Source organism: Talpa europaea, assembly GCF_964194135.1.
Source record: "Talpa europaea genome assembly, chromosome: 4".
In the NCBI taxonomy this organism is placed as follows: Eukaryota; Metazoa; Chordata; class Mammalia; order Eulipotyphla; family Talpidae; genus Talpa; species Talpa europaea.
In genome coordinates this window covers 62758311-62783627 of record NC_140070.1, presented here as the reverse complement: position 1 = coordinate 62783627, position 25317 = coordinate 62758311, and the positions used below count along the sequence as shown (strand labels likewise).

At 36.3% G+C, this 25317-nt stretch overlaps 1 protein-coding gene across 3 annotated transcripts in view; it reads right to left on the bottom strand.

Moving 5' to 3' along the window:
* Positions 1–2917: 2917 nt before the first annotated feature.
* MED12L (mediator complex subunit 12L) overlaps positions 2918–25317 on the bottom strand; it is a gene marked incomplete at both ends in the record, with an annotated part of 372007 nt that continues 349607 nt past the window's right edge. For 2 of the 3 annotated variants that reach the window (XM_084232379.1, XM_084232381.1), the window contains 4 exons: positions 2918–2970; positions 5979–6060; positions 20140–20262; positions 23003–23159. In XM_084232379.1, coding sequence (XP_084088505.1) covers positions 2918–2970; positions 5979–6060; positions 20140–20262; positions 23003–23159 — 415 coding nt within the window. The remainder of the gene's footprint in view (positions 2971–5978; positions 6061–20139; positions 20263–23002; positions 23160–25317) is intronic. The other variant, XM_084232380.1, reaches the window with a different exon arrangement.

Genomic DNA, 25317 nt, shown 5'->3' with positions numbered 1-25317 from the left:
TTGACATTTTTATTTCATTCATTCATTCATTCATTCATTCATTTATATTACATGCTTAATTCAACCTAAAATGATTTGAGGGACATTATATCATTCATCTTTTCTAATTCTAGAGGCTGGGATTCTCTAGTGCAATTTCTCCAGCATCTATTTAAGTATTTGACTGTTATTTAACAATTAAAGAAGCCTAATAAGTGAAAAGAATAAAATACTATAGGTCTTGCTCAGTGATCACAGCACATGAAACTGAAAGCTCTGTTAGCCTTTCTAATCATTTGAGATAGATTGGGGAGCTCATTTCATTGTGTTTTCATCACCAACTCTCAGCTGGTCCACCTAAGAGGTGGTCTTATTAATTGTTGCTATACAATTTGTATCCCACGGCCACAAGTGCTGAAAGGACACTCATGCTAACAGTCATGTCTCTCCGCTTTTGAGCTAAGAGGAGTAAATAAACAATAAATGCAAGAATGAATTTAGAGTGTCTTAGGGCTTCTTAATGTCCAGCTTTTTTCAATTTCAAATCTTTAAGTGAATTTAGGATCCATCTTTTCCTAAAATAATTTCCTCTCTACTCTAGCAAATTATTACTACTTTCTGTAAAAAGATAGGGCTTCCCCTGTGATCACTGTAATGCAAAGTAATGCATCTGCTAAAAGGCAACCTCTGGAGATAGAGGATTAAATGGAAGGTTTTCCTTATAACGCACAGGAGGAAACCAGTTCTAGATTTCCCCTCAACTTTCTGTATGACCTTTGAGTTACATGGCCTTGCTATCACTTAGCTTCCTCACCTTAAAAAATAAAAAGACACAACAAAAAGGGTATACCCCACAGATTACATGTGCAAAATGATTAATAAATTAATTTCACTAACTGAAAGATATAAAGTGCATACAAATGCTATGCAATTACAACACTCGTTCTTGAAACAGTATTACTGCTGTTTGCAATATTGAGCTAAAAATGTGGTTCAAACTAAAAATTGGCATTTTTTAATACCAATAATTGTTGAAAAGAGAAGACAACAATCAAGACAAAACATGACTCATTCACTAGGCACAACATTCACATTTCGGTTGTTTTGCCAAGGCAGTCTTTATAAAGTGGATATATTACTTTGAAGAAAAATAACTTTGTAACTTCTAAGAATGATCTTTAAAAAAAAAAAACAAAAAACAACCTGATATACAAAACCAGCTGAAATGTAAAGATTTATCTTCTGAAAGAAGATAGAATATGTTATTTAGTGAAAAGAATGGTCTTTAATGTTTTGGCAAAGTCTTTTCCAGCCCAGAGTAAACATGAAATGAGCAGGCTGGAGTGAAATAGGTTCACAGTGTACAAAGCAGTTCACATGGACGCTGCCACAGCAAAGTAAGCGGACATGTATTTGAGGTTGATGGCATGTGTCAAACTTTGCAATGAGTAACTCATCTAGGAAGATATAAATCATTTATATAATGATTTGCAAAAGGAATAAACTACTAAATTTATACTCGCTACATTTTTTTAAAAAAAGTAGTTCTACATGGTTTGCTCATTATAGACAAATCTATTCACAGTATGCTTGACTACATTACATGTAATATCATATGGCAAAAGAAATGCATTAACACAGAACAAGGGAATATCCCCCACCTATGTTTTAAAATGCCCTGCAATTTTCACATTCAAAATTTTATGCATCTAAATCTAAAAAAATATCATATGGAATACTCTTAAGTTACACAAACTGATAATAATTTACTGTATTTTTTACTCTAATAGGAGCAAATTACCACATACTTGAACAAAGTTAAAATAGTTACTATTTCTTTATAATAAATTTGATGTATAATTTACTTGTGCTTTTTGCACCAATTTATAAATACAGTATATGCAATACACAACCAAGACTGACACCAACATTAATAATTGAAAATAGCAAATACTTACCATATAAAATAAACAGCAAATACAGCTTTTGGGAAAACCATAGCCTTTTGGAGTTTGGGGCCAGGTTATCTGGAAACCAGGTCAAGGTCACACACTGGAATTTCAAGCTAGCTGTGAGATCTTTTTTCTCAAGTTGTCATAATGTTCAGGAGAACTGAAACTGGACAGTCATTTTTGCCAAAATCTGGTAATAAATATATGGAATAATTCCACTGTGGCCTGGGCCATTAGAATTTACATGTTGAATCTCATAAAGACTCTGGTCAATAATCTTGCCACTGAAAACAAATTCGGTATCTAACTACTTCTACTAGGCTCTCAGATATCTTAAGCTGACTCTCACAAAAACTTGGTTTAAGTTCTTGGTCTAAGAAGTTTAAGTACTAAGAAACAATCTGCTTCAGCACCTTTTGACCACAACAAAAGCAAAGAGAAATCCTACATAAATAAGAATGAAGTTTATAAAGTGCTTATGAAATTACAAACATTTCAAATTAGAGCGATGCAAATAAATGTCCATTTCACCATCAAAGGTGAATGCAGAATAAACGGGTCACTTTTCTGTCAAGATCTGACTTGACTTTCAAATCAGTAGTTTGGTCTGGGAGAGTGTGAAAAAAAATGACTAATGAATACATAAATACTATATATTTCACAATAATTCATTCTTTCTATGAGATTCAAAAAAAAAAAAGCACCAATTTCAAATACCTGCAACCAATCTCTTCACAGAGTAAGTAGAAATGATACACATTTTAAAACCTGTTTTAAAGTTGAATGTAACCAAAACATACCACATTCTCCTCCTCTGCTTTTTGTTTAAAGTTTAACCATTATATGTAATGTACAATAAAATATAGGAAAACCTCAAAGAAATGAAACAAATGAAGACAACTTTTCTAAAAATGATTAATGCATTAAATCTGATGTTCTATTTTTCAGTGCAAACACAAAACTTCATATCTTGTTCTCTTCTAGATTCAGAAGTGTGATGGGTGCCCATAGGGAGTCACTCCTTGCTGTGGCTGGTTACCTAATGAAAAAAATAAATTTATATAAAATTACAGGTGTAAAATTGTGCCACAGATAGATATTACCCTCCTGTCATTCCTCTCAGCTCCAGCCTCAGGAAGAGAGGGACAGCCAGCCAGGAAGGGGTTATAGTGTGAGCCTGGTGGCAGTGTGCCACAGCTGAGGGCATTCTGCAGAGGGACCCAAGTACCACATGGGGCCAGGACACTGTAGAGGGACCTGTTGTACCTCAGCACCCTCTCAGGAAAGCATGGGCTTTGGCATGGGCTTTGGCCTGTCCAAGATAACTCACTACTAACATACATAAGGACTATAAATATCATAAACACATTGAATGGTACTCACAGTTTTTTAAAAGCATGCCAGAAATTCTATTTTAACATTGACATTATAATGTGTGAGAAAGAAGTAACTTGAAATCGGACAATTTTCTGCAAATGACCATAAGCTAGAGAGAGAGTACAGTTCCAGAGGGTTGGCATGATTTGAATGGACTGAGAGGGCATTATGCATAGTGATATAAGTCAGACAGAGAAAGACAAACATTGCATGATTTTGCTCATCTATGGTATAAAAAGAAGCAAACAAAAAAATGAACAAAACAAAACAAAAACTTTATACTACAAGACCAAATTGGCAGTTACCAAAAGGGAAGGGGGAGCGTAAGTTGGGTAAAGGGGTCAATTGTATGGAGAAGGATGGACTTGCACTTTCAGTGGTAAAATTTATTATATAGGGATGTTGACTAATAATGATACACACATAAAACCTACATGATGTTACAGTCCAATGTTACTTCTACTTTTTAAAAAATATTTTTTCTTAAAGATTTACTTAGTGAAGAACTGGAGTATGTGCCAGAGATGTGTGTGTGTGTTGCAAGGGGGGGGAGGGGTGGATTTGAAGGATTCACCAGAGAAAGAGTGGGGAGTAGAACATGTGGATCTACTGAAATACACTGCTGATGGGAACAGCAGGTGAGACAGGAGAGGTCTGCTGCGCCATGTAGGTTGCTCCCTGACTGGGATTGAACTCAGGCCCCTGTTACTTCAACTTTAACAGAGTGTAGAGGTACAGAAGTGACTGTTGATGCAGCATGGGCCTACGCATATATGTATGCATTCTCACACACACAGAAAAAAGGAAGAACAGAAGGTACAAAGAAAGACAGTTTTAGAAACAGCTATTGCTTGTACACCTCTAGTGGGACTTCAAATCCAAGGGCCCCTTTCATGTGGACTAGGATGCAGAGTCCTCTGGAGCTGTGCAATGTGTGGTTCGGCTTTGTCGTTATTAAACAACAAAGGAGGTTGGTGTAACTGCTAGTTGTAGGCAACACAGTAGAAAAGGTTAAGAGAGGGGCGCTGGAAAGAGACCGCCCAAGTTGGTGTTCAAATCTCAGTTTTGTCCCTTATTGCTACCTGAATAACCCTGGAAAATGAGTCATGTCCCCATTCTTTAGTTCTTCTCTCATCTATAATAAATGAGAGGAATAATACCTAATAGATGGCAGGGTTTAAGAATTAAGTGAATTACTACATGCAAAGTCATAGTTCCTGGACCTAAGAAAGTGCTCTGTGAATCCTAGTTTTAAAAAAAAAAAATGTGGGAAAAAGGAAATGAGTAAATACACTCCCCAAATGGGGGCTACTCTGTAAATATCACTAGTACATATTTCTACAGACTAGAACAAAATCTTAAATATAAACATGTTATCTCTGTCTTAAAATTATATCCTTTCTTTAGTCATGCAAATATATGAAACTTGAGATCAATGAAACACAATGAAATTTTAACCAGACATTTGTTAATAGGCCACATCTATTAAACAGTAGTTGGGAAAGAAGATTGACTTACATGATTTAACTAAAATTAAATGCAACTAGAAGAGGGAAATATTTTTAATGGTAAAAAAAGTCTTGGTCATGTCCTTGGTTAAGACACATGGTGTAAGAGAGGCATTCCCTTTGCCAGGAAATCAACATGAACAGCAATCAGGCGGAAAATGGTGTGGTGACTTGTATCTGAGACCTGAAGAGTTGTGCCCTGTGCCTCTGAATCACCTACAGTGTTGTAAATCAATGTAACCTCAAGGAAAAAAAAAAAAGACATCACTGCAGTGAAAAAAAAATATACTCAAACCAAGCTGCCCCTCACCGTAAGTTGACCCTTTTCCTCACAATAGCCTATCAGACCCACACTGCTGCCTATAGGACTGGCTGCTCTTTAGTTTGTTCCTTGGAAGCACATGATCTGAGACTCAGAAAATAGTAAGTCTCATTTTCACCACTTAATTCATATAATGGTGGTAGAGGTCGCACCGGATTTTAAGTCTTCTTACTTCCTGTCCTGCAGCTCCAACATAGGGCTGATCTATTCACCGGGGCATGTTGCTAGCACTGGGATGAGGTGTGACAGAATGGGTTCTTAGAGTGGAATCTGAGAGGTAGAATTAAAAAAAAAAAAAATGACATGAGACATGAAACTTGCAGGCAAGATTACTGGGGAAAAAGCATGATCCTGTCACGCTGTCTGTGACACTATAAGTTTTGATTTTCTGAGTCATTTTCAGGAAGGGTAGGGTGGTGCAATGGTAATAACAGTCACAGCCCCAGTGAGCAAGACACAGGAAGGATGATGCTGGCCTGAGACGTTGGGAGGCACCCAACCTCGCTCGTTTGAGGGTATGAGCGTAGCTGTTCTCTGAACTGTCCAGATTCATTTTTTTAAAAAAAGGCACTTGCAGTTCTATAGGGGCTCCTCAAATGAAAAGAAACATTTCCAGTTCTGATGGAAGCAAAAGGAAGACATCATCAATTCAAGAAAAAGATTGGGCCTTTTCCAGGAAGAGCAGGCTTCAAATCAGATCCAAAGTAAAAACAGTCTGAACAAAAGCAAAGATGAAAATGGTAGTAAGGAAGACAGTGTGTGTTTGGAGAAGCTACCACTGTCTTGCTTGCTTGCTTGCTTATTTTGAGCCATTTGTTCTGGGACAGACAGGGGACTTACTGGAAAGCTGCTTCTGGAGCTGCCGCACCAGGGCGGCTGTCTGCTGCTGCTGCTGGGTCTGCTGCAGGCCTTGTCTGGGAAACTGCAATGGGGACAGGAGAAAGGATGGAGATCAGACAGGAATCGAGATGGAACCCCAGGGTCAGATAGTCTGAAGCGTACTTTAAATACTGCAAGATAAAAGTGTTCATGAATGAACTTTCATCTACACCCTGGTGTACCTGGGGTACAATGTCTGAAGGGCCCGACTCACTCTTCAGGTGGTCTCTTAGAATTTATGTGAAGGGACTTGATGGAGTTCCCACTTCAGGGTGGCATGGCAGTTTGAAGAGACTGGCTATTTCACCTCCCCAATTGGCAGATTAGGATCACGATATTACACACCATTTTCATTGACAAAATGAAAGCTCTCTGGTCAGAGGATTTGTTCAAGTACCACAGCCTTGTCTTGTGTGGAGAGAGACGATGATCTGAGGAGGGAGAGCAGTGCCCTAGCTCCAGGACTCACTTGGGACGGTGCCTCCCCACTTGACAGAGGATGAGGATTGGCCTGTCTCTCTGTTACCATGGTATGGCCAGCACCAGGGTCAGGGTGGGTCCAGGGAGGCCCCAGGGGTGCCAGCTATAAGGAGGTGCTCATTTCTAGGGTCAATCGGAAGATCAGAACTCAGGCACAAGATGAGAGTGACATGCTGTGGTTCTATCCATTTAGCTGATATAAGAAAGTGTGGTAGTTCTCCCAGAGAAGAAAAAAAAAATCAGTATTCTGTAGAAGCAAAAGTACTTTTGATTAAAATCATTGGTATTATGGATTTAGTTTTTCCTTTAACCTTCAGATTTCAGACTGTTGCTCTTTTCCTTATTCCTTTCTCTTCCCCCTCCCCGCCTACTTTCACCCAGACTCATTCCCCACCCACTGGCTTCCCACCAGGCAGCTGTAGTGGGGGGGCCAGGCCCCTTGTTTTCTGACATCTATCTGGGGAAGGACACACCCAAGAGACTGCAGGGCAGAGTAGGGTGAAGATGAGAGGGGGAAGAGTCAAGTTTTGTCTTGTCTTTTTTTGGTCAGTTTTCTTTGTATTAGCTCTCTGGTGGGGCAGGGAGGGCATATCTCATTTTGGGAAGACCACAGCCCCTGCCAGTGGCCCTATTTCTTTCCCTCTTCTTGCCCTATCAGGCCTCAGGATAGGAATTTCTTCCAGCCTGGGGTGATAACCCCCTTAGTTTCCCTTCACCCTTCCCATACATCTGAAATGATCTTTTTTTTAAAATTCAGTTGTCCAATAGGAGGGAAACAACTATTTCCTTCTCAGAACTTGCCAAGATGGTTGAAAATAGCCCACATTATCATTATGGATGCAAGATTTAGCAAGTGAAAATACAGAATGCCCACTTAAAAATAAAACAACAAATACTTAAATATTTTTTTTCTTCTTCTAAGATTGTCCTAAATACTGTATGGGATGAGTATACTGCATTTAGTGTGTCCCATGCAATATTTGCTATATAATGCTACAGAAGAGTGACTCTGTCTGAAACTCAATAGTAATTGGGAGTCCTCTGTTTTATCTGGTGATCCAATTAGGTAGCAGGACCAGGTTGAACTGTTTTAAAACTGAATATTTACACAATGCCTGACTCAACTGCTTCCTTCCCATTAGACCATGAGTGACTTAAGGATTAACACCGGGCTTCTCTACTGATGAATTCCTAGTGTCCAGCAGTTCTTAGAACACAGTAAAAATTAACAAAATTACTAACTTTGAAAATTTCAATTTCTAAACCTTCCTAAAAACAAGAAAGGTACAGTTTTCCCCGATATGAAGTGGGAAAACGGTATCTTTCCATTTTTTAATTACCTAAATCAAGAGGGAAAAATAAAAACCCACCTATCACTGATACGGAGGAAAGTTTAGTAAAATAAGAAGTGCTTTACTTTTTTTTTTTAAAGATATATTTATTTATTTATACAAGCACTAGGTACAGTCAGCGGGAGGGTGAGAGAATTCACCAGAGCCAGAGTGGGGAACAGAACAGGCAGAAGGACCGAAGCACACTGCTGAGGGGAGCAGCGGGCGTGGCAGGAGAGGTCTGTTGCACCATGAGGGGCCCTCGCAGGAGGCCGGGGATCGAACCAGTGCAGCAGAGGCTGCGGGCAGTTTCTCAGCCCAGCGCTCAACCTATGCGCCACCAGGGGAGGCCTGAAGTGCTTTACTTCTTTTCTACTTATTTCTGAGCTCATTTGCAAATATTACCTTATCTAACAAAATCCAATATGGTACTATGTGTTTATCAGTATTCTAGATTTTATACACACACACACACAATAAATATATATTTTAATTCTGATTTAGATATATCTGTTTCAACCTCTTACCCAAAGTCCCTGGGAACAGATGTTTGGGATTCAGTGCATATTTATTATGAACCATTCAAATACAGTTGGCTTTTGCACAACACAGTTTTGTGAGTTTCTATCTGAATGTTCTATATTCACAGATTCAACCAACCAAGGATGTTGGTTGGCTGGCTATGTTATATGGGGATTTTCAACTTCATGTGGTGGGGCGAGAGTTGGGGGAGACAGAGAGCATCCCTAACCTATGTGTTATTCAAGGGTCAAATGTATACAGACAAAACAAGGTCTAGGGCAGTACTCCAGAAGCAAACACATTAAATTTCTGTAGCAAAACACAAAACTAGTCATAGCAGAGAGGCTAAATGAAAAGAACTTTTGTCTACCCAGGTCATCTTTTGTTGTTCAATGAGTTATAAATAAACTTTCCATTTTCAGAGATGTTTCAATTTTGGATATGAACGCAAGAGATTATGAACCTATACCACTACATTCTTATTACACAAAAAAGGAAAATGAACTTCCAGGAGTTAAGTCAGTTGCCCATGATATGTCTAAGGACTGGGGTTAGGATTTGTACCAAGATTTCTGAACCCAGAGTTTATGATCCTAACCACTATCTCCTGAACTGGAAATATTAGCTCCCAAATATTAATTTACTTAGAAATAATTCCAGATACTAAATGTCTGACTACAAAGAAGCCTAATCCTAAATTTTTATCTAATTAATATATTGAGGTACACTGCATAAATATCTAACTTTTAATTTATTCATTTAACAAATACTTAGCTGCTATCTTTTACATTTAAAGTCAGCTCCAAATTGAATAATAAATGTTGTGGTGTTCTCCTCAAATTCTATATTTTGAGAAGCCTAGGAAGTAACTACCCAGAAAGCTTGCAAACATGTGTGTGTGTGTGTGTGTGCGCGCGCGCGCACGCGCGCGTGTGCATGTGCATGTGTACTAGCATGGGGTTTAGGGGGAATATTGATATGGTTAGGTATTCTGCTGGGTGACCTTATGTGGTAATATCCAGAGGAGGAGGAAGACCCTATTAAGATACTACACGGTCAAAAACATTCTCATAACAATACTAAGATTATTTTTTCATTTTCTTCTCATAAATGTATAATATAGTTTTCCAAAGGTTATATATGATATTGCAATAAATGTATTAAAGAATTTTTTTAAAATATATATCTCATTCTTCTATTTTTATTTCAAAAACATACCCATTATTCATGAAAATATTTCTGTTAATATAATTTATTTTAGAATAAATTACTAAACAAAAATTTGTTAGTATTTGTTTTAATTTCTAATACAGTAAATTTTCATAGATACACAAAAGTTCACTGGGTCCATAAAGAGTTTTGAATGTGAATGGGTTCTGAGGCCAAGAAATTTGAGATCAGCTTCTTTCCTGAGGCTGACCAGAAGGAAGTAATGGAATATAGCTATATTCTACAATCTTCTCACTGTGGTGTTTTACCACATCTTTCTTTCAAAAACACCGATACTAATTTATCTTGCTTTTATGTGCGTATGTGTACAAGCAGGCAAGAGAGTCCATGTTCTCAAGCAGAATCACAAGGGAAAGAGAAGATACTGCCAAGTCCCTACAGGAAATTCGCTACTGAGCATTTCAAACCAAGTCGTAGAACTTGTACAAAACACTGGACACTGTGTGTGGCTGAGGGAGCATAAAAATTATCAGGGAAAATTTAAAACACCCACCTTCCTGGATTAGAATTTCTGGGGCAAAAGTGCTGAAAATCTGTAATTTTAAATGATTCCCCCAGGTGGTCTGATACTTGGCTAAACTTCAGAATCATCACTGTAGAAGATGGAACTTTTAATTTACTAACACAGGTAATAGGTCAACTGAGTTTTACTAGAGGTCCTAAAACTCATAATTTGTGTTATATTTAACCTCCCTGTTTAAATGTGTAAATTAAGAAGGAAAGGTTTTTGTGGATGATATCCATAGAAGAGATGATCATGGTTTCGCTTGCCGCTGTCAACATCTTTTGCAGATGTTAACCTCTCTTCCTAAAGTACTCTTGCATCTCTCTTCATCCTACCCTAAACATTTCTAAATCAGCTTATCCTTCAGAGATAAGCACCCCCTTATCACTTACTCTTTAAGGCATTTGAAGACTGCATCACTATTCCTTTATCCTTAGCACTATGTAGATTATCAAACATGGTGTAGCAAGACAATTGCTTCTCTTTCTAGTGTTCCTGGAATTTGAGCTTTTTAGGAGCAAGAGCTGTGCTGTGTTCTGTGTTCCTGGGACAATCATAAGACAAAATACAGAGCTCAAAAATATCAGTCAGGTATAACTAACAGAGGCATAGAGCTAGTCCCCAGTAAACATCTCTGCTGAAAAAAAAAAACAGAAAATAACAACAACAACAAAAATATACTCTGATATTTTTTTCACTGATCCCTGTATCACTATTTTTTTCTTTGCATGACCTTTTTATTGAGGTAGTGGTTTACAATATTGTATATGATTTAGGGGTATAGGTTCACACCCATTCAGATATATGTAATATACCTATCACCAAAGCACTGGGTCCCCTCTTCCTTTTGCTTCCAACTCCCAACCTTCCCTTTCGATTTGTCTTTCTCCTTTTGACTAATTTTGCTTAACATAATTCCTCCCAGTTCCATCCATGTTAGCAAATGGCAAGATTTCATTCTATTTCATACCATTACATAGCTGAAGTTTTCCATTGTGCATATATACACATATTTATCCACTGATCTGTTGTTTAGCACTTACGTTATATCCATATTTAGCTATTATAAATTGTCCATATTTAGCTATTATAAATCATGCTACAATGAACACAGGGGTGTGTAAATCCATTTTGAATTGGTGTTTCTTCATTCCTCAGGTAGATACCTAGGGATGGGATATTTTGAGAAACCTACATACTGTTTTCCAGTCTAAATTCCTACCAACATGTATGCAAGTTCCTTCTTCTCCACATCCTCACTATAACCTATTGTTTCTGGACTTTTTGATATGAGTTGTTCTCATGAACGTCAACCATTTCATTGTTGTTTTGATTTGCATTTTTCTGCTGGCAAGTGATGATGAAGTATTTTTCAAGTGCTTCTAAGTCATCTGTATATCTTCTTTGTGATGTGTCTATGTAGCTCTTCTGTCATTTTTTGTTCAATAAAAACTACAAGGCATTGTTAAAATGAATAGAAGAAGACACAAAGAAGTGGAAAGGTATTTCCTAGTTTATAGACTGAAAGAATTAATGTCAAAATGGCCATCTCATGCAAATCAACATATGAAAAATTACTGAAATTCATATGGCACCATAAAGGATCCTAAATAGCCAAAGCAATCTTGGGGTGTGGGGGAAGAAGCAGATGCATCACCCCCCTCCAGACTTCAAGTTATGTCACAAAGCTACAGTAATCAAAATAGTATGGCCCTGGAATAAAAATAAATACATCTTCACAACAACAAATGGTCTCTTCACAACCAATGTGTTGGAAAAACTAGACAGTCATATGCAAAAGAATGAATCTAGACCACTATCTCCCAGCATACATAAAAATAACTGAAAATGGGTTAAAGACTTGTATATAAGACCTGAAATCATACAATATGGAAACAAACATAAGCAAAACACTTCACGACCAAGCCTTCACTGATGTCTTTGGGGACTTGACTACAATGGCAAGCAAAACAAAAACAAAAATAAGCAAATGTACTACATGAAACCTAAAAGCTCTAGGAGAAAGAAACTATAATCAAAACAAAAAGACATCCTACCAAATGGGAAAAAATATTTACATAACATACATCCAACAAGGGGTTAATATCCAAAATCTACGAAGTAGTCATACAACTCAAAAAGAAAACAAATTAACTACCATCCTGTTTACCATAACATGCTTATTAAAGAACATTTCATCTTTTTTCTCAATGACTAATGCGGAAAGCATCACTAGCTAGCAATTTATATTTAAATAAATGTTATTGAATTTTTCTTGTCTCAGAAAAGTTGAATTCTTTGGTTTTTCCTATCAGCACAGAAGCAGAAACTGACTGTTAAAATTCTGTGGGTGAATGACTGCCTCAGAATTGGTTAATCATCTTACCTTCTAACCTGTTTTTCTTTCCTTATGGAGTGTGTGTGTGTGTGTGTGTGTGTGTGTGTGTGTACTTCATTTGCTATTACATTCAACAAATGAAGTCACTCAATACTGGTTATCTAGATCCAGGCACCATTCTATCCTTCTGACAACTGCACCCTAAAACCTATGCCCCAGAGTTTTACTGGTCATTAAAAGGACAAAGCACCATTTTTTTTAAAAAAGGAAAAATTTATTAAATTATTTTATTATTTATTAAATTTATTTATTAAAATAAAGCAACATTTATTTTAAACCTGCACTGCTAACTAAGAGAGTCTAGATAGTTTGTGTTTCTGTGATGAATATGGAACACAACCCTTCATGGTTACCAGCTTAATGGAACAGACCAAGGCACGGTAATGACCATCCACTAAAATTTACAGGGTACCCGGGCAGCAGCGCATGTCTCCACTCATGTAGTAATACACTTTGCGAGGACCAGCTGCTGAGGGATATCAGAGTATTTAGCATGCATTTATTTAATAGTTCACCAGAAATTTGCATGCAGTCTTTTTAAATATGCACAGTTTTTTGTTGAAGAAATAAGTTGTTTCTGCTTTATTATCCCATCATCCTTTTATAAATATAGTTAGCCCTTGGACCACACAGGTGTGATGTGATAGGCTCACCTATCCTATCCACAGGTTCCATATTCAGAGTCAACCAATCTTGGATATCATTTGGTTGCATCCTGATCTGGAACCCAAGGATTGAGCTCACAGCATAGGGGCGGGTGGAGAGACAGGGATGACTCAAGTTAAACTTGAATTATTTATTTATTTATTTGTTTTTTTGTGGGCCCCTTGCTGGTGGCCAGGGATCGAACTGGCGCTGCAGAGGCTATGGGCAGCCTCACAACCCAGCACTCAACCACTGTGCCACCAGGAGAGGCCCCTGAATTTTTGATTAATGAGGAATTGTGGCCCCTAATCCAAAATTGTCCAAAGGTCAACTGTATTACTTTTTCTTTCCCTTCAAAAAGAAAAAAAAAAATCCAAATTCTTGTAAAAGAAGGCAATATGGCTCAATTAACTTCTCTGGATCTAATTTCTTCCACTTAAAAAGGAGACTATTATCTGGCTACTTCTGAATTTCAGAGGTTTTCTAAAAAAATTTCCAATTTTTCTGAAAGATACATTGAGTTTTTTGAGAAGCCTAAATGACAATTTCAAATGTGATATTTGACTAAAAGTTAATGTTACTGCTAAGTAACTCTTGGCTGCTATTAAGCACATTTTATAAGACACAGTCAATATTATATGACTCTGACACAAGTCCAATAAACTTTAAAAGTCAACTTTTTAAAGCTTTTTGAGCATGTTCTCCAGATCACTCCACCAGGAAAGCCTGAATTTAAGATAAAAGGAAATGATGCAATAAGATGGTATAAACATATTTTCTTAAAAGCTGGAAGCAGATTTTAAGAGAAGATCAGCGCCTATTAACGTATTTAGGTAAGAGTTAAGTCAAAGCACTAAAAACTGAAACTTTTTTTAAAGCCCAGAACTATAATTCAGGCCAAAACTAGGGATGGCAAATATAACTTTCCAGATGCTCTTCCTTCACAGAAGTGACTTAAATAGGCAATGACAACACAGACACTGATATTAAGCCAACACCAGCTTTAAGTTGTAAACATGGGATTTCCTTACATATTCTAGCTCTTTTCACAGAAAAGCTTTCCCTGTTTTCTCATGATGTTTCAAAATAGTTTGTTTTGACACTTAGGTGTAGAGTAGTGTCTGACCTCTCTCGGTAGATATTGCCTATTATTGTCATAGAAGTTCCCATCTGATGTTGTTGACAAGGGAGCATCATCCAGGAGAAGAGTCAAAAAGCAGTGAATCAAATTCTAATGCCTCCCAAGTGCCACCAGATTCACCTCCCCCATTAACTTTCCAATCTCCTCATACTTTCTGTCATCTTTGCTATAGGTTAGGTTATTCCCCAAAGAAAATATGTTGGTTTCCTAATCCCTAGTACCTGAGAATGTATTTTGGCAACAGGGTCCTAACAGAGGAAGTAAAAAGTTAAAATAAGGGTCATTAGGGTAGAACCTGATCCAATGATGACTGGTGTCCTTATGAAAATGGGAGATTTGAACATGAACACACACAAAGACAACACTATGAGAAGATGGAGGCAGAGAGGTGGGTATGCTTCTCTGAGTCCAGGAATACCAAGTATTGCCAGTAATCCACCAGAAGCTGAGGAGAGAAACCAATTCTACTGACACTATGATCTTGGTGGACTTCTAGCCTCCAGAACTATGAGACGAAAAAATTTCTGTTGTTTAAATCACCTGGTTTGTGGTACTTTATTAGATTCTCTGGCAAACCAACACAACCCCTCTAGTTCTGCTACTACTTCCAGGAACAGTCCCTCTGTTCAGTCATTTCATAGGAGTCTAAGTCGTCGGTGGCTTGCTTGGTACTTCACTGGTTGCTCTATAATATCTGAGTGCTGATTTAGCACCCACTGAACTGAATTGTGCATGCCACCAGAGAGCAGTCCTCATCAAGGTGAGGTGGCTGTGTTAGCACTACTACTGCTTCCCTATGATTGCACAAACCAGAACCCTCAGTGAGTCAGAACTAGCTTCTCTGCAACAGCCAGCTCTGTCTTCAGCAAAGAAAGAAAGTATAAAGAACGTTGGCCAGTAACAAGATTAAGGTCTGCTGGAGATGTTTAAATAAATTTAAATAAATATATTTAAAGTACATGTAATACATCTTAGTGGAATAAGAAACAATGCCAAAAATTGAAAGTGCAAATCTTTTCTTAATATTGTTGAGACATTATATTATCACTCTTCTGAAAATAGAATTAGAGGTAACTTTTTTCTTACACTTCTACTTTCTTTTATTGTGAGAAGACCAAAAAGAGGAATAGACTATATATCAAAATACTCCTAGCAACAAACATTTTTGAAATTGGAAATGATCTAAATGTTTAACAGTTGGTGGGGTGGTTAAGCAAATAATAGCAAAGCAACACAACAGACTGACTTCACAGCTATTTAAAATGACAAATCTGTAGTATATACTGATAAAATTAAGGGTATATATAAACAAGAATGCAAAATAAAAGTGTGCTACAAAAAGGAATCTATGATCACTGACCATCCCTATAGTTTCTAATTCTGAAATTATCTGAAATCTGTCACTCTAAGTGAAATTTTAAATTTCCTAACCCTTTCTAGGACTTAAAAGACAGACAGACACAGACACACTGCACGCACGGGCACACACACACACATACATGAGTGTGTGCAATTTCTGCCTTTGTAAAAATGATTACTTTGTGATTACATTATTGTGCTAAAAACATCAAAGACTGTACTTCACAAAAGGGCTTTTAAAAAGCTTCGCCTTAAAACAAAAAAGGTAAAAAGTCTACTGTGGATTTTATAATCATTAGGGTTGCTGTGAGTAAAAGTTCTGTTTCTCTGGAACTTTTCTAATGAACAAAATGAGGAAAATTATGTGTCATGTTCCGATTAACCTACCAAACCCCTGAGAAAGGCAGGGTTTTTTTGTTTTTTAAAGATTTTTTATTTATTTATACAAGAACCGGGGTATAGGTCAGAGGCATGGGAGGGTGAGAGAATTCACCAGAGATAAGAGTGGGAAGCAGAACAGGCAGATGGACCAAAGACACTGCTGAGGGGAGCAGTGGGTGATACAGGAGAGGTCTGCCCCGCCATGTGGGTCTCTCCCTGGCCAGCCGGGAATCGAACCCACATCACCGAGGCTGAGGACAGCTTCCCAGCGCGTTGCTCAACCTGCTGCACCACCGGGGTGGCTCCTGAGATGGCAATTTTTTTTTTAATATTTATTTATTTATACAAGCACTGGGTACAGTCAGAAGTGCTGGAGGGTGAGAGAATTCACCAGAGCCAGAGTGGGGAACAGAGCAGGCAGACTGAGGAAACACATTGCTGAGGGGAGCAGAGGGCGCAGCAGGAGAGGTCTGTGCGCCATGTGGGACCCTCGCCGGTGGCCAGGGATTGAACCAGCACTGCAGAGGCTGCGGGCAGCTTCGCAGCCCAGCGCTCAACCACTGCACCACCTGGGGAGGCCCGAGATGGCAGTTTTAAACCAGTTTTAACGAGTGAATAAAATACAATCTTTTATGTCTTAGAAATCTAAATGATAGATATTATTTACATATAATAAATTCATTAAATCAAGCTGTTAAATGAGTAGAGATTAAATTCTCCTATGTTAGATACTTTTTCATTCTAATGGAACAGGGGGATGGATTATCTCAATTCTGCCTAAGTTGATAAATTTAACCATTTGATAGAATCAAATGTTTATTTTTGTTATCCTATACAATTCATTGCCAAATTTAATCTAATTGATGCCACATCCAGCTATACATATTTGTTATTGATATCCATCTGTGTTCATGTAGTATGATTCTTTAAAAATAGAACTGATTTTATACCTTAATATTTTATGTATTTCCAACATATTATATCATAAACCAACAAAAATGATGGTTAATAACAGATGGGTGAAAGGCTTCCCCCCAACGAAAATGTTAATGAAGATACTGTTAATGTTTGCTTAATTGCAGATGTCAATTAATATTATGTTTTTGCTGAAATTATTTACTATTTTACAAGGGTGTGTAACCACAAATCAAAGTCAACATTTGGAAAAAAAGAAATTTACATAGTTTTAGGATGGCAGTTACATATCTGTATGATTAAATATATAATTTTAAATATATAAAACAAATAGAAGAAAATACAAATTTAAATGTGTTGAATGCACGAATATATTCTTATTTGTGATCCTTGTGTGTGCATTTCAATATATATTTTTATATGACATTAAAAAACTGCTGAAAATGTGATCATACACTTATATATTCAAAATAACTGAAGCAGTTCTATTAAATGCTTTCTTTTTTGTTAAAGTAGACATGTATTATATACCCATTTCCTTATTAGTCATAGTTAGTCAAAGAAGTTATAATTCTCTAATGGGCTCTTTATAATTATTAGTCAAGTACTCATTTATAAATGTGTATTAAATCTCTGAAATAGTTTTATACTACTTTTCTTTACATAGTCCTCTGTTGATAACATGAATATTACAGATTAACAAGTATCTTATAAATTAGAAGGAAAAGGTTGAGGTTTTGCCAGGTCGACATTTAATAATACAAACTAAATAATTTGCACTTCTGATTTATATCCTGGCTTTCTGTCAAAATACCACCATAATGTTTTGTTGTATATGGAAACAGATGATTAGGGTCACCCTAAGCTTTTTTTTTACTGCCTTGACATCATAATACACTTCAAGGAAAGTGAATTTTTAAGTTGTCAAATTTAATCTAATCGATGCCATATCCAACTATAAAATATTGCATAATGTTTGGAGGAAGAATTTAAATTCTTCTCAGTCAAACAGTCAAATGTTAGGCTTCACATTTAAACATAACTTAGGTAGAGTCAGATAGATAGACAAATGAAGAAGGAAGAGTTATTTCTTAGAGTGCTGTTAAATGTAGAGAAAAATGGCAGTTATTTAGCAAATTATCATTTTCCCACTACAATCATAAAAATGGACTTAAGCAAAAACAATTTAATAAATACTAACAATGATTGGTAAAGGTCTTATGAGTCAAAGAATAATTATTGTCTGAAAAAAGTGCCCAAATTACTCACTAATTACAAAAGGATAATCAGTAACTTTATATCACAGAGATCTAGCAGGTATCACTTAAACAGAGACAGTAAAGTAAAATCACCAATAATGCATTGCTTAATGTGATACATGGAGATAAACACATCACTTCTGTATATTCCTACCAAAAATGCTTAAGAATCTAATCATGAGGAAGCCTCAAATCAAACTGAGTAACACTCTACAAAATAAATATCCTATAAATTTCCAAAAGAGTCAATGCCACATAGACATAATAAATAGGCTGCAAATTGTTCCAAATTAAAGATGGATAAAAAGACATAAAAGATAAAGACATACAAAGTGTGATTGTAGACCAGGAAAAAAACTGCAGAGCACAGTGTTGGTGCAATTGGCATAGTTCGCAAAAAAGGTTGCAGAATTGTATTAATGTTAAATTTTGATATTATTATATTATGCCAAGCTTTAGTAAGAAAATACTCTTGTTCTTGAAAAAATAACTTAAGTAAAATGGCATAAGTATGTAATTTACTTGTACAGATAATAGGTGAAATGTGTGTGTAAAGAGAATAACGCAAATGTTGAAAAATTAAGTTGGATGAAGGGCTTATAGCAATTTGTATTGTTCTTACAAGTCTTCAGTGTGTTTGAAATAATTTGACAATAAAGAATTACGTATTTTTTCTTGGGTGGGACATTTAGAATCAGCTAGCAGTATCCCATCTGAAGGAGTCTTCCACAACATTTTTAGGTAATGCCCAGTCTCTACTAATACACTGCTGATGTTAAAGGAAGTGAGTATTTATATTGTTCCTGTACTTTAAAAAAGATTTTTTTGAAATGCATCATAATAAATTTTAAGACCCATGAGGAAAAAAAGGAATCCAAGTTACATCATGATAAAGAATTTCATTAAAAACAGAGATCAAACTGGTCAAGGCAGATGCTTGTACAACCCACTAGAGCTGCCCTACCCCAAATGACCATGTTTCAGAAACAGTACTATTTGGGCATGATCATTCCTTTACCACCTACCTCTACCTTGATCTTCCTAATGTGCAACTACCACAGCTATGTTGTTCTTTCTCTAGCACAAGCTATGAAACCATTCATCTTTCAAAACATGTCCTGATAACCAGGATTTTCTAATGTATGGTTTATATGTGTAAGCCAGCTTGTTGTACGGAACACTCATACAACTCATATTACTGAGCTACCTACTTTATTTTTACAGTATTTCTGATAATGACAAGTGTATATCTGGGTGGTAAGTATGTGACTACCGATGGTAATGATAAAATATTTCTTTAAAAAATACATTCAAATAAATAGGAAAAAAAGTCAATTTAAAGAAAAACAAGTAAGCACATAATAAAATGGAGATACGGTATTGCCAAAGGCTACTATAAGTTACTGAGGTATAGAAAATGTTGATTTATGGTATGCACATAACCTTTCAAATTTTGATTTAAAAAGCTAGAGAAATGAACTATACAATTATAAATTACATGAAAATTCTTGCAGCAAAGGCTAAATGGTTGAAATCAAAGTTTCTTTTACATCAGAAAAGATTATTTTAGAAAGCATTCATGTTTTTATCTTATTGTAAAAAATTCAATGTAAGATAATCTATATGTAATAAAACCTCCTTATATATTATGATCATTTAATATTGTTTCCAAAAAAATTTAGTGTCTTGAATATAAATATTTTAGTCCATGGAAATGTCTAAAAATTGAAGAGGAAAAATGGTGAAAGCTACTGCACCCCAAGTATTTATACCTTTCTATGAAAAAAAAATATAGTCACTATACAATAATACAATCCTACCCTGATATAATTCTAGGGAAAAACTGCTAGGGTATATCTAGACTATTTGGACTCTTAACAATCTTATGGGATAAGAAAAATGCAACCACTTTAAAGAAGAAACCCACACGTCTGGCTCCAAAATTCCAAGTCTTACCAAAGGCTGCTGGGGCTGCATTGCTTGAAGACCAAGGCTTTGACTCTGGGGCTGTGAGGACTGCTGGGGCTGCTGGGGCTGCTGGGGTTGTGGGGGCTGTGGGGGCTGCTGGGCTTGCTGCATCTATAAAGAGAGAAAAAGGAATATACACTTATAAGTAGGGGCTGAATACATTCCAATATCCCAATATGCCTTTTATCTAACAATCTTTTGAAATAAAAATAATATACTCTTGCCTTCTCCACCTTTGCCTTACCAAACATTGTTTTTCTTTTGAGGGAAAGGAAGGAATCTGCTTGTCTATGAGGACTTTTGGACCCCAGGACACTCTTCCTTCAGTAATCAGTGTTCATTGTCTATACCACCTTCAATATCCATGGACATCTTTTGTAATTACTGTTTTAATTCATTTCAAATCATGCTCTATTCTTTATCTTTGATCTTACACTGCCAGATTAGACTTGGACTGCTCTGTAGCTATCTTTTAATTCCTTTGGATATATGGAGAAAATCTTTATTTTTCTTAAAGGAAGATGTTGATGAGGACAAGGAAGAACAACAGGAAGAGGAGATGAAGGAGGAAGAACAGGCGGAGGTGGAGTAGCTATTCTTGAAGAGCTCCTGAAGATTAGATTTTTTTTTAAAAGGAAGATGCAGATGTGAGAAGTTCTGGTATGAATTATCAGTCAAAACACATGGCCCTCGGAAAATATTTCTACATCACTGAAGAAACACAAACTAGGTGTGACACAGAAGGGAAACCATCAGGTAGTTTTCTCAATGACCTGTACAATTTCCTCCACCCAAACACTTCAACTTGATAACAATGACAGACTTCTATCCAAATGGCATTTTCTAATTTGATTTGCCTACCATTCACCAATCTATTTGTCTTCTTTAAGGTCAAGTAATAGAAGAGCTATTCCTAGGTGGCATTTATCACAATATTCATGAATGTGGAATACTAGCAGAAGTCTTGGGAAGGTGCAATCAATCCCAAAATAAGCAATATAAGTTGAACCAGAAACACAGTGGTTACGATATGAAACCAATTCTCCATTTGGGTCTCTACCAAAAAAAAAAAAAAATCAACTCAACTTCAAAGTTATGAATTTGTGTTGTTATGGAGGCAATTAATCACCAAAAAAGGAGTAGGCACAATCCTGATGCAGGAGACAATTGCTTTGTTTTTATTTTTTAATCTCCAGGGGATTGTGTTGGTAAAGAAAAAAATACCAGAAAGACAATATTATGCTACTTGATATAAATAGGACATATTAACAAATAAGGAAGGTTTTTAAACTTTATAGCTTTAAAAAACAAATACAGGAAGTAGTAAATTAACAAATAATGTAATGACTTTCTTTAGTGTTTTGGAATTGAGAAATTTTAAAATAGAGAGAAATACAAAGTCTTAAAACCTTTTGAAAACATATCCTTAGAATTCAGGAAAAACTGTTTTGATTTAAGAAAATATTAGTATTAACAGCCATATTAATGATCATCTTAATAAGTAGTATTATCAAGTAAGTATTTCACTCACATTTTCTTATTTAATTCTCACTACACATTCAAGAAGTAGTTACTATAATTATTTCCATTTTACTTATGACAAAACTGAGGACTGGAGGGGTTTTTACACATTGGAGATACTAAATGGGACCATATTCAACCCAAACCAACTATTGTATTTTATTTGATTTTGTGATATGACTTTTTTTCATTTTAAGTTAAAAATTGGGATCCCTACAATGACATCCTACAACTAAAGGGTCCTACAACTAATGGCATCCTACAACAATCTTCTAATTGTAAAGACTAGTTCTACCAGGATTTGTGTTGGTTTTTGCCTATCCCCTAGGGCACTGCCAGGCCAGAATTTGTTTTATCATACTGACTCAGACCTCAAACCCACGGAAGCTCGTGATTTAAATTTTCAGGGCAGATGTATTTTTCTTCCCTCCAGTTAAGTGTCCATGTTGAGACATGCAAGTTCCTTTACTGCCCACTCCTGCATGACTGGTTTATTTCTCACTGACTTCACACTACGAGCATAGCCCTTGGGTACCTCAGCAATATTAGACTCCCATTTGTGGTAGTTTTATTTTTTCTTTCTTCATAATAATATAATGACAGTTCATCTCAAGTTGGACTGCAAATAAAATTATAGTCCACTGTATATATTTATCAGGCAATATCCTATGCAAAAATATAGGACAAGTTGTTAATAATGAAGACAAGTAGAACAGGTAAATGTGATAGCCTGTATTTCCCACACAGGGAAGTCAGGAACAACAATGTGTCAAGAGGTGGAAACTTTGATCCAAGAAATTCAAGTATTTATGCCAAATAAGTGAAAGATACCTCTCTGGATTCTAACAGATGAAATGAAATATCCTATTGAAATACCCTACCTATGTAATTCTAACTTTACAGCCTAAACAGACCAGAGGTGTAGAAACTTTTTGGATTACAGAACCTTATAGGAATGTGGTAAAAGCTCTGGACAGCTCAATTTTGGGTGTGATTTTTTAAATCTATATGAGAAATTTTTGCATTCAAATTGCATGACCTCTAGTTAATTAATGACTCAGTAAGCTGAAGCTTACATTATTAAATTAACTCTCCAGCTACCTTCTGATCCTCTGTGAAATGGAAAAAGGATGCTTTGCAAAATGTACTTTCTGCCTGTAACCTGGTAGATGCAGAGACAAAGGAAGATACTAGCTAAGTTGGAAATAAATTGCACCAATTTAGCACTTAGGGTTTCTTGGAACTGGGCAATTAAATTTGGAAAAGTCTGTTATTTTTTATGACTCCTGAGGACATATCATGCCTTGCCCTCACTTCCCCTGTCACATACCTGGAGGAGCCTCTGCTGCTGTCGAACCTGTGGCTGCCTGGGCCTCATAGGTTCCTGAGATAGAGGCACCGAGGGAAGGCTGGGATGCGCGGAAGTCAACACTGCCTCAATTCCTCCACCCACCAGAGGGTTCTGCTGAAGGGACTGATGGTTCAGTCTGGTGAAGAGTAACATAGTTCGTTTTGAGGTCCAAGTGTACTGTCAATTTTTAATCACTCATATATTACACACTTTCACAAAGAAATTATTGTGGTCATGAGATACCATCTCACACCTGTGAGGATGGTCCATATCAAAAAGACCAAGAATAAGTGCTGGTGAGGATGTAGAGAAAAGGGACCCTCCTACACTGCTGGTGGGGATGAAAACTGAAGGGGTCTTAAAACATTAGACATGGATCCGCCATTTGACCCAATAATTCCACTCCTAAGTGTCTCCCTAAAATATTCAAAAACACTCATTTGAAAGAAAACATATACTCATATACTCCCATGTTTATTGCAACACTATTTAGCACTACAGCTAAATTATGGAAATAACCTAAATGCCCCAGAACAGATGAGTGGATCAAGAAGATGTGATATTTATATATACACAATAGAATGAATCAAAAAAAGATACTCATGCCATTTGCGGCAACATGGATGGAGGTGGAAGGTATAATACTAAGTGGAATAAGTCGGAAGGAGAAAGATAAATACCAGATGGTGTCACTAATATGTACAATAGAAAGTAACTAAGTTAGTAGTCAGATAAAGACAAGCTGAAAAACAAACCCTTGATAGCTGACTACAGAACTGAAGCACCAAGAGTTGGAGGTGGTGGGGGAGGGGTGAGAACAAAGAGGAAAAGAAGTGCAGTGGGCCGTGGTGGTGGAAAATGGAGGAGTGGGTGGTAGGTGCACTGTGGTGGTAATACTTGATGGACTATCCAATATTATTTCAATTAAAAATAAAAATCCTGGGGCTATAATGCATAGCATAGTGACTACAGTTGACAACACTGTTTTGTATATTTAAAAGTTACTGAGAGTAGATCTTAAAAGTTATCATCAGAAGAGCAAAAAAAAGGTAACTGTGTGGTGATGAACATTGACTAGACTCACTTTACCGATTGTTTTGCAATATATATATATGCAATCATTATAATGTATATCTTAAACTTATAAAATGTTATAGGTCAATTATTTCTCAGTTAAACTGGGGAAAAAAAGAATTTGGGATCATTATGTACATCTTAGGTTAGATGCTACTATAACTACTGGGCAGAATATGCTGTGGAGATTATTATAATGCTCCAAAAATGTACTTTGTACTTTTGGAGTAATAAACTCTCTAAAAGAGCAAAAAAAAAAAAAAAAAAAAAAAAGTAAACACATGCACGCACATGCACAGAAATTACTATAGTCAATAATAATTAGTATAATTCAACTACAATTTCTAGGCATAAATAGGATCACTTGAAAAAGTACAGTAAGCATGCTGACTACTCCAGGTAAAGTTGCAACTATGTAAATATTAAAGTTTTTAAATAGTTTTCAGTAAGTGAGATCAAATAAGATTTATTCTGGTGTAGCCACTGTGGTAAAGTCAGAATAGTGTTATTTCATTCACTCCCACAAAAGCTCTTTGAAGTTAGGAGCTTTTTAAATTCTACTTTAAAAAATGGGAAAAAAGAGAATTCAAGAAATAACTTACCAAAGTCATTTATATAGCAAATGACACAGATGGTACATAAACTCAGAATTTTTGGACAGTAAAGGTTCAAGTTCTTAGGCAATAAGATATACTGTCACTTACTCAAAAATAATATAATACATGCTTTCCAAATTTAGTTATTTTCCCAAATGTGCTAATATCAACCTTGCCAACTTTCCATACAGTGATTACTTAGAGTTGACATGCTGCCATTGATGGTAAAACACAAGTCCAAAGCTGCTGTACATTACACCGCAAAATTCTGCATGAAATGTAATTCTCTTGGAGCAATGAGATCCAAGAGAACTTTCTATGGTTATTAAAATGTTCTATCTTTGTGCTAGCCAATAGGATAGCCACTTGCCACCTGGATTAGCTACATAATTTTTGTGTTTTGGTGCAAAACAAAAATGGGGACTCCATCAAAAATTAGTAAGAATTCAAGAAGATGACAGTAGATCATTAAACCAAGCTTAGAATATTCTAAATACAGCACAGTGTGACGCAGGTTTTACCAAACATTCCCAAAGTGAAGAAGGTATGAACAAAGTTGTAACAAAACTGTATAGGCACCAGGCACAGTGAATATTGCAACCATAGACTTGATGGTGCTAATCA